The sequence below is a fragment of the Episyrphus balteatus genome, chromosome 2, assembly GCF_945859705.1.
Source record: "Episyrphus balteatus chromosome 2, idEpiBalt1.1, whole genome shotgun sequence".
Lineage (NCBI taxonomy): Eukaryota > Metazoa > Arthropoda > Insecta > Diptera > Syrphidae > Episyrphus > Episyrphus balteatus.
The window spans coordinates 11,934,697-11,951,067 of record NC_079135.1 but is presented as its reverse complement, the minus strand read 5'-3'; the positions used below and the strand labels follow the sequence as shown (position 1 = coordinate 11,951,067).

Sequence of the window (16,371 nt, the reverse complement as noted above, 5' to 3'; positions counted from 1 at the left end):
ACCTTGTCACTACTTCCTATTTTCAAGAGTTTTATTTATGAAAACATTGTATCAAAAATCATTAACTTTTAATAGCTATGCTACCTTTTATTTCACCACATTTAGAAATGTTTCAACTTCTTCTGTATCAGCAATAAACAACTTCCTCAGTTGATTTGCGAATCTTATTTCCAACTTATCATCTCAATATGCTTTTAAACTTTGAAGTTTGATTTGTTATTACTTATGAAAAAAAAATATAAACAACAGTCAAAAGTTTCCATTCCCTGAAGCTAAGCAAACCGAACAAAAAAAAAAGAAAAACTTAAAAAGTTTTCTAGTTCATCTATTTCTCACCAGAGTTCGGTACTCTCTTAAAATCAACACAAGCTTTCAAACTCTCTCTTTACACAACATTTCTCTTCAACCTACCAATTTTCAATGTGCAAATGCACATTTATTAGAAATACAGAGAAAAATACATCCAGACAAGTGGTTGTATCTGCGTTTGTATACATTTTCCATCCCGTCTCCTTTAGTAATCACACTCTCAGATGGCGCACGTGGTACGAAAACGTGATATCAAAATGACATCAAAACAAACAAACGTGTATCTTTCTATACATAGCTCGTTTAGATAGAGTATAATATACATTTGTATGTACCAAAAAACACCAAACCGAACCATCAACCGTTCTCGTTGTTGGTCGGTTCGTTTGCTTGCCGTCTGTTTTGTTGTTGGTGTATTTCATTAATTTGTTTTCATTTTTTTTTTTCCTAGCTACTTTGGGGAAATTTATATATCTCAGAGACAAATTGATTGTTATAATCAAGTAAGATGATGAATCCGGGATATATTTGTTTTGAAAAATAAGATGCAACTAGTTGTTGGTTTTTTTTTAATCGTATGGAGATGATGATGCTATTGGTGGATTTTATGGTCACAGCGATGCTTTAAGCATCCTCTAAACGGATCACTCTTGTCATCATCTCATTTTTTCGTTCCTTTGTAGGGATTTGTAAGATGTAACTAAATCTCTCAACAAGTCTCTCTGAACTGAACCCTACGAGGGTGAATTATGATTTGATCCGCATTCACATACACAAATTCTTTTAATTAGAAAAAATAACAACGGAAAAAAATAATAGATACAAAAGTATCTATCAATCTCTACTCTACCTTGAGTGGGGTTGCATAGATTAACACCGATAATTTTGCACCCCAGCAGCTTTATAACTCACAGATATATAGATAGAATAGAAAGAGACGACTCCATGAGAACCACCGCACCAAGTCGAGGAGGAGGTTGGTGTAGGTACTGTGTATAATAGTGTAGCAAGCACTAGGTAAGGCGCACATTGTGTGGCTATGCACGTGCTTAGAACGTTACTAGACAGTAGGTTTCAGGTCATACTGAGGAGATCCGCGTGACTTTAAAAAAGCCCAGTGCAAGTTTTCCACACAGTATGCATTTCACATTCTACACGGTTCTACGGTTCTCGGTTTTGGATTTGTGTTGTATATAGCTTGAAGCCAGGCATTCAGAGTGACATACAATATTAAATATAAATGACTTTTTTTTTGTGTGTGGGGTATTTTTTTTGTTTTTGTATAGAGAGAACGAACGAACCCACAGTCACAGTAGTAAAAGTAGATAGGATTCGATTCTAAGAGAGAGAGAGAGTCCAAGTCCATATTATTATGATGATGGGGAGGCCAAACGGGCGGTGGTAGTCGGCAAAGCCTTCGTCGTTCATCGTCGTCATTTACAAGCGAATATTGTGTACTTTTGGTTTTGTAGATTTGGAAAACTCCACCCCGTTTAGAAAAAGACTTGTTGGTGCGGTGTGTTGTAGATTTCAAATTTCAAACCAATCTATCTATACGAAATTGCCATTTTAACACTGACATACACCGAGTTCGGTCTTCTTACAAAGACTTGCCAATATTTAAAACAAAAACACCTTTAAAACTTTATTTACATCTTGTTTGTTAGATTTGTCAAGATTTATCGCGAAAGTTTTTTCATTCAAGCTCAAATAAAAAAAGATATTTAATTTTTTTTTATAAATAATTAAAAAAGAAAATTAAATTAGAAAAATTTTGCATTGTTTTTTTTTTTTGCGAATTTGATTTGTCGTCGTTGTGTCGGTCGTCATTGTCGAGCGTCTCCTACCCTCTTTGCTAAGGGTGCCCCCTGTAGAACCAAACTATAACTAACGTTTTGCTTCATATATAAACTGATATAGATGTAGCTTAACGTGTAAAATTCTACTTGGTGGCTCGTGTGGCTCTCTTGTTTTTTTTTTTTTTTTGCTAGTTTCTCTGTGCAATTTAGAAATATAGATTTGATTCCAGTTCGTTTTGTATCTTCTCAACTTGAAGATCCATAATAATTATACCGTTTTGTTTGAGTGAAGAGCGCGCATTTCATTTTTTTTCAAGTGATATTATTTTTTCTAAACAAATATTTGTACACAAAAATTGAAAATTTTAAACAAATACAACAAAATTTTTAATGAATTTAATTAAAATAAATAGTGAAAAATTAAATTAAAAATAACAAGTGAACAAGTGGAATTTTTTTTGCAGAAAAGTTATTAAAAAAAAAATAAAATAAAATAATTCTCATCGCTGAAAGCAAATAAAATAAATAAATATAAAAAAAATCTCCCTCTTATTCCAAATCAAATGGGTTTTATATTAAAGTTATGGTTTTGTGTTTAAAGTTTAAAAATTGATATTCATCAACAAGTTCATATAGAAAAAAATACCTTAATGAAAATTTTATTTGTTTTTTATCAAAACTAAATAAAAATTAACAAATTAAAGGTATTTATTGCGACCAAACAAAACCTATTGACACAAGAATATATATGAAAAAATTGAAAATTGTTTAGTGAATAAAAAAAATTATTTAAAAAAAAGTTTTTTATTGGAAAAACAAAGTGTTAAATTAAATTATTAAAATTAAATTAAAACAAAAAACAAACTCACAAATATTTAGTAGATTTCTACATTAAATTGTTTTGTTAATTTTGTTTGGTCGTAATAATGTTAAAATTGTATATAAGAAAATTTTGTTTAAAATAATTAATTGAGTTGGTGCTTGTAAATAATTTTTTGCAGGAAATATGAAAAAATGTATCTTCCATTGCGAAATGAAAATAATTGTGTTGAGAAATAACACATTTTTAGGTCTTAGAAATACTAATTGGAATTAATCTCTGCAAGATAACTGATTCAAAAGACTTGCTAAAAATAAGAAGAAAAGAACGTAAACTAACTGAACTTTTGTTTAGAAATTTGTTTTAAAATCTATCCTTCATCCTTAAGTTTTAATTTAGATGAAAAAATTTAATTTTTTCGCACTCCACATTGTAATATCATGGAGCAACAGTTTCTCTCATATTTGGAACTCAATTCTAAACGGTTCTAAGCGAGATTTTATTCCATACTCGATACTCCATAAAACTAATTTGGAGTTAAAAAAACTTAAATTGTATGTATTACACATTTAAGCTGCAACACACGAAGTTAAAATTAAAACAATAAAACGTATAAGCAAGAATTGAATGTATATTTTTGCATAACTAAATTTACTGTATTTGATGTATGAAGAAACTTTTTTGACAATTCTTGATCGATTAGATCATGCACTAAAATGACAAAAAAAAAAACTAAAAAAAAGAGGTTTAATAGGATACTTTTAATATCTTAACCGTCAACTTCATTTATCTTCATTAAACAATGTTGAATATTTTTCAAATAAGAGACTATTTTATCACTGAATTCCTGATTAAAATGATCAATTTTGATTTATCATAGATTTTAGCAAATCATTGACTGTGTTTAAAGGAATTTTGTTGAAATTGTTTCTCGAATTGTTTTCTCTGAAACTCAAATGAATACTTTTTGAATATTCATTTCATTAAAATTAATATGAATCTTTGTTATATGAGTTGTTCAAAATACCAAGATACCTTCAAGTACAATCAGCATTTAATTTTCATGATATTCTTGACGACTGGAAATTTCTAGCGCAACATATTGAAAATTTCGAATTCAACGTTTCTTAAGTCTCAGTCACATTTACATTCACGAACCTCTCATAGATCATATCTACGTATTTCGAGCTAAATTTCATAAATGTACCTACATCACGATTATTTGTGAAAGATCGCATTTTAAGAAAATCTTAAAGCTCAGATGAAAAATTAAATAAAATGAAATATTCCATGCGAAAAAAAGTCTTCAAGGAATAAATCAAATAATAATTACAAAAAAAAAAATATTCCACATACGCCCTAGTGTACCCATATTTTTATTTTATTTTTAATTAAAGGAAAAAAGTTAATATTCCACATACGCCCCCTAACGATCTTTATAGAATATTGAAAAGAACATATATGAAAAAAAAATGCATGAGAATAAAATGACTCACACTCAATAAATTTTCTAATTTATACAAATTATTCTAAATTGTAAGCACCAATCAATTAAGATTTTACAATAATTTTTTTAAAACATCATTCAGATTATCTGGCTCCTATAATATGTGCGCTTGATATTGTGTTTTGATGTAAATAACACCCTGAAATTCCCCAGAAGAATTCAACTTGCAGTTATAAATCAAATATTTTTCGACAATATTCAAAATAAAAATCATTCAGGAGTGAGATAGTTAAAAAAAAAAAAAAAAAAAAAAAACAGAAAAAAATTATCAAAAATCCAATAATGGTATCTCACCAGGATACCCCGTAAACATTTAATTCATAAAAAAAATCCCTTTTGTGGAACCTATACCAACATAAACTTATTGAAAATAAGAAAATAAAAACATTAAACATGGCTGCTGAAACAGGTTCATGTAATGGCTTCTTCAACGATCATGGAAATTCCGCTTTAAGCAATTATTTCCAACAATTATCGTCACCATCGGCTGGCAGTAATGCTGGAAGTGCAGCCAGCTCTGCTTCAAATGCCAATAACAATGGCGACATTGGCAATACCAATGAAAACTCACAAACCCACTCGAGTGGCAGCAGTACAAGCTCAGTGAGTTCAACCAATTCTCGTCTACATAACTCCAGTTCAAATGCATCTGGTAACACACCAACGGGGAATCAGTGGAATGATATTTCTTCAAATCAATCACAACACCAGCAACATCAACACCAACAACAACAACAGTTATCCCAACACCAACATCAACAACAGCAACAACAACAACAACAGCCGCACTCAGGTACACCACTGTCGGTAACACCAACAGCGTCACACCATCATCACCACCCGCACCACCTCTCGGCGATTAGTCACACGCTAACGCAAAACCTCCCCGCTGCCGCAAATACACACTCAATATTCGGTACGGGCAACTTCCACTACAAAACAAACAACTCATGGACGATTCCCAGCTTGTCGTGCTATCAGCGAATCTACAACGATTCGCAGCATTATCAGCGAAGTTTTCATCCCACAGATGCAACTTGTAATCCGCACAGCAACACTGCAGCGCCCCCTGGTAACGAAAATTTGTTAAATAATCATCATCATCAACAATCCCATCATCATCATCATCCTCATCATGGTGGTGCTGGTGGCGGTGCTGGTGGCGGTGCTGGTGTAGGAGGAGCGAGTACAAAAAGATTTCAACCACCACCAACAACAGGTTAGTACCTACAGATCTTGAATCTTTTCAACAAAAAACACATCAAGACGTAGATTGATAATCATCAACCCTTTTGATTGATCGATCGAAGTGCGTCAATATAACCGCAAGAGGGAGTAAAATATTCAGCATTTGTAATTAATAGCTTTGTAAATTAATCATACTAAGCTATATAGCTACACGAGTATTATAGAAGCTCTCTCGCGCTTTCTCTGTGTGTAAACGAGCTCCGGTGCTCTGAAGCCCTGGCTTGTGCAAGCTTTAATTAAATTCCAAATACTTTTCGATTCTGATCACTTATTTGTTTTGTAAAAAAAATAAATAAATAAGAATGCAAACTGAATTATAGCGTGCACATTTTGACGTCATGGCAAATTTTATACCCAAGTTGAAAAACTTTGTAGTAGGTTATTTGAAAGGTTTGATTAAATTCATGTGAAAAACTATCGAAGAATAGAAAGAAAAAATCATTGAGTTATCATAGGTCATTGAAGTGGTTAAATAGAGCGAGAGAGAAATAGTCACAAGCTGCATTCGATGTTTACTTTAGAGAGAAGTCACCTTTAAGGGCTTATCTAGAAGGGTCTTTAAAAAAACAAACAAAAAAATTTTAGGTTGGCAACATCGTCAAAAGTTAGTGCAGGCTTTTTTTTTCTACAAACTTCTCTACAAGATACAAAAGGGTTTATCTAAATTATGAGTAAATTTAAACAATATTTTTAATAAACAAAAAAACTACAGTTTTTCAAGTGATTTACAACCTACACAATACGAATGTGATTGTTGAGTGGTTGTTTTTGTTAAATGGAGTCTTATAGTGACGTTATTGGAATCTTTTTGTGTTTTTGTCGAGTTCAAAGTGGGTTGCACGTATGTTTTTCGTGTTAGAGTTGTTTTCATTATAATTTAATATAGATAGAGATCCCTTAGATACTACTTTGGAAAATCTAGAAATTTTTAATCAGCTGATATAGTTTAAAGTTTTTGTTGAATAAAACATTTGTTTCTTACATCATTTTAATAAATAATAATTGTTATAATCGGTGCATTGTGTGAACACACAAAAATGGCGCCTTGTAGTACTTGAATTTTTCTAGAGAGGTTCTCTGATATAGGTAGAACTGTGTTGTTGAGGTACCTATACGAGTATTTGAAAGTTTTGCGGCGCGTGTCTTGAGCTTTTTTTTTTTTTGGTTAGGCTTTAAGAACAAAAGGAAACAGTTTCTTGTTCAGTTTTTGTAAATTTTAATTATAAAATTTTGTTTGAATAATAAGTTCTTATTTGTATTAAAATATTTCAAAAATTGACTTTTGAACTAAATGGTATATTTTGCATTCATTAGTACTTTTTTTTTAATTTGAGAAAAGAAACTATTACACCTGGGTAGCTTTTTTATGCAATTTTAAAGAGCACACTCCACTTGACAAAACACGCAACCACGTTGGATATTTTAATAAGTTGGAAACAGAGAATTTAATTCAATATTATATCATCTTTACTTCTATACGTGATGGAAACATTGATTAATTATTTGAGCCTCAAAAATATTTCGTAGATTAGAAAGTTTTTTAATGATCGGAATCGGAAGTATTGTTTTTCAAGAAGAAGGTCCTGAAGGTCTAAGGGTTTATCTCAATGAGGTTTGGTTTGACATTGTTTTTAAGAGTTTACCATCAATCTTAGTTATTGAAAATGAGTGGGTTCAGTTTTTTTTTTCTTTATTATTGACGACAGTCATGATCACAACTATCCAACTTTACTGCTCCACACTATGGCTCCAAATATGTTGTTCGCCGGGTTGAGGAAAGGCAGACCTCCCGGTTTTGAATGGTTCCGTGTCTCAGGCCAACTGGGTGAGTTCAAAATCGACACAACTCTTCATTGTTTTATGGTTTGTATTGTCACAAATTTCTTTTTTCGTCTTAAACTCCTCGTATTGTTTTATGGAAGCATTTTTAGTTTCTTTCAATAAATAACTCAAATATGTACTAAAACCGTTAATGATTAAGTCTTAAAATTTGCACTTTATCAGTATTATTAAATATGGCTTTATCAACCTTGTAGATGAAAAACGTTTACCTAATACCACTTTCAATTAATGTCATATCAAGGAAACTGTGAAAACACACTTCTTCAACTTTGTGACATTTTTTTGACCACCGAAGCACATCCGAACCGAAACCGTTTGCAAAAATGCATTCGTACGTTGCAGGCGGCTGTGCTTTGATGGTGGTTCAGCAAAATATATAGTAATTTTTGATCATGGTGCAGCTGTGCTTAAGGTCTCAAAAAGCCATGTGGTAGTGATTCGGCAGAATTTCATTTTTATTCGGGTACATGTTTACCTTTTTGAAGTTGCGGGATAAAAATAACTGCATGACTATGACTATATACCAAAAAAATGTTGACACCGTCTTCCCAGCTAAAAACATAAAAAATAATCGTAAGCAACGTGACATCCATCATGCAGATAGGTTTCTCATGACTAAATCAGGATTTAATATTTGAAAAACACGTTTTATTCAGACACGTTGCGAGTACTTTGTTCCGTTTGGCAAGTTGTCGTTAGTGGTTATAGGTCTTGAACAAAAATTCATTATCTTCCAAGTTAACACAGAATTTTTCCATTTTTGAAAATAAAAGTTAACCGTTTTTGAGTACATGTTGTCACCTTATTCATTAATTGAATACTCTTTCAATTTTTTTTACATTTTTGGGACATCCCTGATAGATTTTTAGTGCAGAAAACTTTCATATGGAATAGATTCCAGTGAAACTATAATATTTTTGTGCACTAACTAGGTTGGTGTAGCCAAATCAGAATTGATAAATGAAGAAATGTGTATTACATATGTAGAAATGTGTTTGACAATCAAAGATTGAGCTACATATTCGTCGTCTTAACAATTTTGTCAATTGCTTGTTTCAAAACTCAAGGGCCTCGTATGTTTTTTTTTTAAGATACCATTAAATTTATAATGGACCCCGATCAGGTGAAAGCTTATTGTCAACTTATTTAATGTCGTGCTTTAAGACTTCACAAGTGTAAACTTTTCAAAAATGTTTTCAGGGACTTTTTTTTAAGATACCAAGATTTAAAAAATCTTAAATAATAAAAGAACTTATGATTTGCAATTTGGACAGTACATTTTTCGTTGAATTCATTGAATTTTAATAACTGTTCTTTAAAATTCCATTATCAATTAAGAGCTGAAATGTTCAATAATTTACGTTTTCATGAACAAATTGTTGTTTCAAATAACATTGTTAAGATAAGTTAAGACGGAGAACAAGCTGGAACAGATTTGTAAAAAATGAAAGCGTTCTCCTTTGTTATATTTAGTTCTAACTATTTCTTAGAGAACTGACATAATTTCAATAAATGGGCTTATTTTAATGTATTTTTTTATTTTTATACATTCATGTTGAATTTTATGAAAAACAAAAGCCAGACTTGATTTCTATTGTTTGAGCCTTAAAATAAACAAAGACAGAAAAACCCACCCTAATCACCATCATTTGTCACTTTAAATAGAATTATATATTTTTTTATAAAAATTATTTCCATTGACTAAGACGACATATTGTTTAAAAATATCATTCTAATTGACCACAGAACATATGCACACAAACAAAACAATTGACAGAGAAAGAACGAACGCCTAACAAACAAATACAACACTTCCATCGTTTCTAGTTTAATTTGCTTGAATGAACAAAAAATTTTTTTGTTTTTGTTTTTTATTTAAATTTTCTAAAAAAAAAAGTTCTAACTAACTATATATCTACAATAAATGCAACTAACCAACCAACCAAACAACCCCTTGATGCCTCCTAGAGTATAGAGCACATTATCACATTTTGTGTTTCCCATTCACTTTTTTTTTTTGGTTTGAAAAAAAAAAAAATATAAAAAAAAAAAACATATGAGCGAGCTTTCGCACGTGTCTTGATATTGCACATTTATTCGCCCAAGACTCGTTGATGGAAAAAAATGTGCTTACACATTTTTACCCTTTCAAAATAAAATATCAATTCTAATGAAAAAATATAATATCAATGACAACCACCAAAGTTGGATTTACTTATTTTTTGAAGAAAAAAAAAAAAAATAATAAAAACACAAACAGAAACAAATGATAGAAATTTCAGGAAAAAGAACACGTTTAAGGGAAGAAAAATTTTCTCCTACAAACGCTCTCAATGTGTTGTATCTATCGGATACAGATTTTTGAGTTTATCTGCACTTGGAAGCAAAAAAACAAAAAAAAAAAAACACAAAAGAACTCAACGGAAAAAGTGATAGAGCGAACAAAGTTAATAATTCGCCTTATTCGACGCCGCATTTGTATCGTTGCCGTCTGTCAATTGAATTAGAATTAATTTATTGCATATGTGCTTACTGCATATAATACATTATATCAAGCCAAGCAAATACACGTAGTTGCAGTTTTAGGATTGTTGCTGTTGTTTTTTTTTTTTTATTTATTTAATTTTGTCTTCCTTTTGTTTAAGGGCTGTTTATATTTTTCTTTTTTATTCTAATTTGTTTTACTTTCTGATTCTCGCTTTGTATTATTTTTTTTATTTTATTGTGCAGGGCAATACGGGGTAAATTAGCAGGGTCGTGTCTGAAATCATTCATTGAGGAGTAAAATCATTTTCTAACTAGAATGATTAATTACGACTCAGGTCCCAGTAAAATTCCTACCCTATATTTTTAAAGAATGATTTTTGTTTAACAATTTTAGCTAATATTTATTTTAAAATTCCAAATAACCAACAAGAATACAATACAGAGTGTCCATCACCTCAACCTTTATTCAAACTTAGATTAGGTACGCACCTGTTTAGTAAAACTAAACATCGACTTTATAAGGAATATTTGCATCTGGCTTTTAAATGACGTTAAGGTAGCTATTAATTTAAATTATTGAATGCGCAATTAAAACAAATAATAAAACATTTTAGAAAAAAAAAAACTTTCATTATTATCTTTAATTATCGTGAAATCTACTAATCAACTGACATGACCAGTGTTAATATTAAACGACTTGTTCCAAGTCAATATGTTAATTATTTATTATTTATTGTGTATTTTTTTGCTAGTTTGTACAAGATGCAAAAGTCTATTCAAAATCGTCTCATGTTTAAATTTTTAATAACTCATTGGAAATTATTGCAGTTTGTAAAATTTTCGATGTTTTGAGCTTCTTTAAATTCGAGTTTGTTACTTTGTATTTTAGAAAATCACACGTTCTGACATCTTTGATAGAATATTATTTTGTAACAAACATAAGAATTATTTTTAAGTAAAAGTACCTACTTACTTCTTCTGTAGTGAAAAAAAAAACCAAAAAAACCTAAAAATTATTTTTTCATATTTATATTTTACCAAATGTAAAAACTTACTTTAAAAAAAATTGTGTTTATAACTATGCAGATTGAGGATAACTGTAAACTAATTTTTTTCTTAAAATACCTGGGAACCAATTAAAGTTGAAAAATTTTACACTTAGTCCTTTAACAAATTATCGTCACATCATACTTGACTTCTATCTCGATATCGTTTTTTTTAACAAAGAATAGAAAATTTCATATAAAAAAAAACCAACTGGTTTCTTATTTAGTCACAAGTAGAAACTTGTTTAACTTATTTTAAAAGTTAAAAATTTACCGGTCACTGTGGCGTATGCGTAACTTTTGTTCTATCGACAAAAAAAAAATAAATTCAAAAATTGTTTCTATAGCTGCAAAGACATTGAAACGTATTCATTTTTATTGAAAAACTGAAAAATATAATAATATATAGAGATAAAATTGTAAACGACTAATTTGTTGAAGCCTACAAGAATAATTTAAAAGAAATCAACTGTTTTCGAAAAAAAAAAACAAATATTTTATTTTTCATAAAAATGTATTTTTCATAAAAATGTCTTAGTGTTTCATAGTACTTTCAATGAATTGCAAGAATGGCCAAAAATAGGTTCCAAAAGTGATATCGAAATAATCTTGCCATTGTTATTGCCATATTATTATTTTTGGAAACTACTTATTTTGTCTTATTTTTTTAATAAATAATATTGTACCAGCTTAAAAGAAGGTTTTTTATATTCTCTGATTTAGATATGAATGTATAATTTTAAATTTTTTTTAAATTTAAAAAAATATTTTTTCTATTCTTCCTCAGGATGTCAGCTCTCTTTGAATTTATTTGTTCATCTTTTCTACCAGATATGTGTACAAATATTACCTCTCTTAGTCCTTGCAATTAAATATTTAAAAATTATTTATGTAGGTTATTGATGGGATTTATTTAGGTTAGAAAGAAGATATTTATTCAAAAATAAGAACATACATAAATTTAAGTTACTATTTATCATTCATTACATAACATCAGACGTGCAGTGAAAGCTTTTTTTATAGAATTTGTTGATTTTTTTTTTTCTAATTGACCTTAAATACAAAAATTTATCAAAACAGTGAACATCAACAAAATGCTTTTTCCAAAAACAAAATTTTTAAAAAGACATACAACATCTATATATACAAAATCAATGCAATTGCAATCCATGTGCTTATTTATGCTGCCACAATTCCATAGAATTAAAAAAAAGATGCTTTATACACTCTCGTACTTACCAACTTGGCTTAAGCTTATAAACACAACATCTCATTAGCATTATGAATATGCATGTGCTTCGTCATAAACTATAATATGGGATTTTTGCTGTGTGGACTGTCCAAGACTATTCATGATCTATCCATCATTTCTATTCATATTCTTTACAATTTGAACTGAAAAAATGCAACAACAAAAAATCAAACAAGAACAAAATTGCAAAAAAAAAACAAAACTTTTTACTTAAAAAAAAAATTCAATGCAGAAGGCCTAAACACCAACCAACCAACATATATCCACTACCACCACCATCCACCTCTCACTGCTCATAATACGCGAATATCCATAGTAATGAGATACTCACATTGAATAGTTTTTGGGTTCACGTATGCCAATCAATTACTAAATTCATGTTAGAATAGAATTGCAAAAAAAAAAAAAAATTGATTCAACTACTACTACTGATAGATGATAGATACAAACAAAAACAAATTTCTAACAAAAAACATTTCTCATTTCTAGATGGAATCTGTTTTGTGAATTCACTTGCATACGCACGTACGTACTGATGATGTAAAATATAAGCAAAAAAAAATTAAAAATAATAATTAAATTGTGTTTTTTTTTTTGTTTTATTTTTAGTTTTTTTGCTATTTTTAAAATTAGCATTTAGTATTTTTAAATTAAAATAAAAAATATAAAGTAAATTAGACAAAAATAAAAATAAATTTAACAATGATATGAGCACAGATTAAAACAATTATTTACAAGTGCATATAAAGAAATTGATAGAATATTTGATTTGTTTTGTTATGTATTTTTAATTACAGTGGCGTTGTTTGAAGTTGTCAGTGTTAGAATTAGTTTTTATTTGTATCAATTAACATTTATTGGTGATAAATAAACTTTTTTTCAAAGCAAAATTGATTAGTGACGAAAATGTATTCCAATGATGAGTGTTTTTAAACTAATAGCTAAATAAAATTTAAACATACAATTTTTAGGTCTAATATTTAATTCCAAATTCAGTCAGAAAATTTTTAATAAGGCTTAAAACTTTAGAAAAAAGTAGTAAATTAAAAACTATATTGAATTTTTTCCAAGCAAAGATGAACTGTAGAAACGTTCATATCTTTTATCAGATATTCAAAATTGAACTTAAAAATCGAAATTAATTTAAAAAAAAAGCAAAAGAATTTTTAAGAGGATATTTTTTTTTATTCTTGTTTGCTTATACTCTTTCTGCAACAACCTATAAACAATTTAATTTACAGGATTGTGGACCCCTTACAGACCTCACTGTAATATTTTTTTATATTTGGCTTTTGATTTGATGACAACTGATTATATTTACTCAGTTTTTTGTGTGCACAATATTTATTTTTAATTTAAAAATAAAGTGTTTTGAGTGATTGCAATTTTTTCAAAGCTATTTCCCGAGTATATGAGCAAATCTTAACATAGAAAATTTGATTTTAAGGCTTTTGATTTTGCTTTTTTTAAGTTCATTTGCATAGTTTGGTTGCATTATATAAACGTTAAATGTATGAAAACTATATTTGTTTTCAATATTTGAAATAATATTTTAAGTTAAAATACATTAAGTTTTTGAATATTTGATAAAAAATTTATAAACGTTCAGATTTTCGTATGACAACCACCTATTCAAAGGAGATATTTCAGTTCTTTTTCCAAAAATTTAATTATATTTTTTAAAACCAAACAAATTTTTCTTTAAAATATTTTGTTTCGCCTGACAAATTTTTAAAAATGGACTTTCTCTTATCTTCCCTTTAAAATAATAACATAATTTTTATTGAAAAACTGAAAATACATTTTTAAATGAATTATTCACACACATATGAAAGAAAATTAAAATTTGTTTTCTGTTTAAAAAATAAATCAATAAAAAAAATAAAAATAAAATTTCTCTAAAAATTTCTCCTCAAAAAATGCCACGGTCGCACAAACAAAAACATGTATTTAACATAAAGTCACACCCCAGGTCAGAAATTTTTTTCTATATCTGTGTTGTCTACACCTGATTTTTATGTCCAGTTTGAGTGGTTTAAACGAATGCTATGTAAGATATAGACAAAGAATTTCAAATATCAAAGATCAACTGTTTTCATATTTACCTCAAAACAGAAACTTGTTTTACTGATTTTAAAAATTTTAAATCCGTTCACTGTGGTGTATACGTAATTTTTTTTCTATTGAAAAAGAAATATTATTAAAAAAAATTTCTATTGCTGCACAAACATTGAAACCACTTGATGTTTATGAAATATTTATTAGTCTTTTAATATACATTAAAAATTGTTAATTTTAGGTAGGTACTAATAATGACATTAATTTAAAAAAAAAATTTACTTGAATTTTTAATTTTTGTTTAATATTTTTGAGCTCGAAAAAAAAAAAAAGATAGAATTCTGGGATCGACTTTTTCGCAATCCTTATCAACATAATGTCGCAATCCTTGTCAACGTAATGACATTTAATAAAAATTTGTGTGAAATTTCTGCACTACTTTATATGATAAAGTTTATTCTTTTTCATTATGTTCATCTTTACAGGTATTTCAAATTTTTTCTAGCTGCCCAGAACAGGCCTAATAAAAATTCATTTAAGTAAAACTTTTATTTACAACAAATATTTTTTAGGCAAAAATTTGCTTCAAAATTTCTTCATCGTGTATAGATCAATTTTTTCTACTTTGAATTCTAGATCTTTAACATATGCATTCATTTAGCATTTAACACTCTAACTACTAGCTCAAATCATTCCACTGCTACTTTATTTAAACAAATCCCTCATCTTCAATTTATTTGCATTTAATGAATTACTATTCAAATTCTCATCACCAATCAGCAAACACCTGAAACCATACAGTTTAGACTAACTACCTACCTACAACTTATACCTTCCTACATTTATTTTTTTATTAATATACTACACAAGAAAACAAAGTGGTAAATGTCAACTTTCTTTATTTTATGCATTTTTATTTTGTGTTTCTGTTGTTTCCTTTAAACTTGTAAAAGGTTAAGTTTGCCATACAAATAAAACAAATTATAAAGAAAAAAATCATCATCATCATAAACTAAAGAAAGAAAAGACTCAAATGAAATGTATGAATTCATCGTAGTCGTGTCGTGATTTATCTTCAGTCCAGTCTCGTTGGTCTGTCTATCTTTTTCTTTAGTTTCGCCTCTATACCTACCCTCTGCCCCCACCAAAACGGAAGTAAATCTCCCGAATATGATAAAACACAAAAATTGTATCTCAATTCACTCCCTCTGTCTTGTGTGTCCGGATTGAGAAAATACAAAAAAAAACTGTCAAGTATTTTATTTTTGGTTTTAGTCTCCTCAGGCCTCTTTTCGGGTATTTCTTCTTCTCTCTTAATGCAACCAGAAATACAATTCAGATACACAATACCTGTAGAAGAAGTTAACTGCAAGTCCATTTTGACAATCGTTAATACACACGAAAAAAAAGAGAAGAAAAAAAATCCCTTTACCTACTTTAATGAAAGTAAAATGTTTCTTGTCCAACGGGTTTTTGTATTTTTTTTTTATCAAAATTTTGACAAAAATAAAATACAATTTCAATTTCATTCATCGTCATCATCATCATCATTATCATCATTGTCGTTGTCTCGTGTCGGCAAACGTTGAAAACGACGACGACTTCGGTCGGTCGTGAGAAGAGAGCGTCTCAAATGTCTCAAGTCTCAACTTAAAATAAATCCAGCTTCAGCCAGCAGCAAAATTGTTCCGCATACACCTTTAAAAGACTTAACGTTGAGATACATTCATATAGCTTTATCTACATGTAAAAGAAAACGTCTGTTTCTTTGACTTCAACTTCGACTTTAACGAATAACCAACCGGCAACCAACAGCAATAGCCAAGAAAAAGAAGATTGGTAGAAAAGAGATTCGATAATATAAGGAAGTAAAAAAGTTAGTAAATGAAATGGCAAAGACCAAGTCACCAGCAGAGAAATGCTTTCGATTTCGTTTCGATGTTGAGTGTGGCTTGAATAACTGGTACCTGGTAAATTGTGTGAACGTGTTGTAGAGGAGGGAG

The 16,371-nt window shown here is 29.2% G+C and overlaps 1 protein-coding gene across 9 annotated transcripts in view; it reads left to right on the top strand.

Moving 5' to 3' along the window:
- Positions 1-16,371, top strand: part of LOC129910699 (thyrotroph embryonic factor) — an 84,603-nt gene that overhangs the window by 40,339 nt on the left and 27,893 nt on the right. The window contains exons 1-2 of one of the 9 annotated variants that reach the window (XM_055988176.1): positions 3,928-5,654; positions 12,800-12,835. The exons of 3 other annotated variants lie outside the window; for them this stretch is intronic. In XM_055988176.1, coding sequence (XP_055844151.1) covers positions 4,829-5,654; positions 12,800-12,835 — 862 coding nt within the window. In that variant the 5' untranslated portion in view covers positions 3,928-4,828. Of the gene's footprint in view, positions 1-3,927; positions 5,655-12,799; positions 12,836-16,371 lie in introns of those variants that run through there. 5 more of the 9 variants (XM_055988175.1, XM_055988180.1, XM_055988178.1 and 2 more) reach the window with 5 other exon arrangements.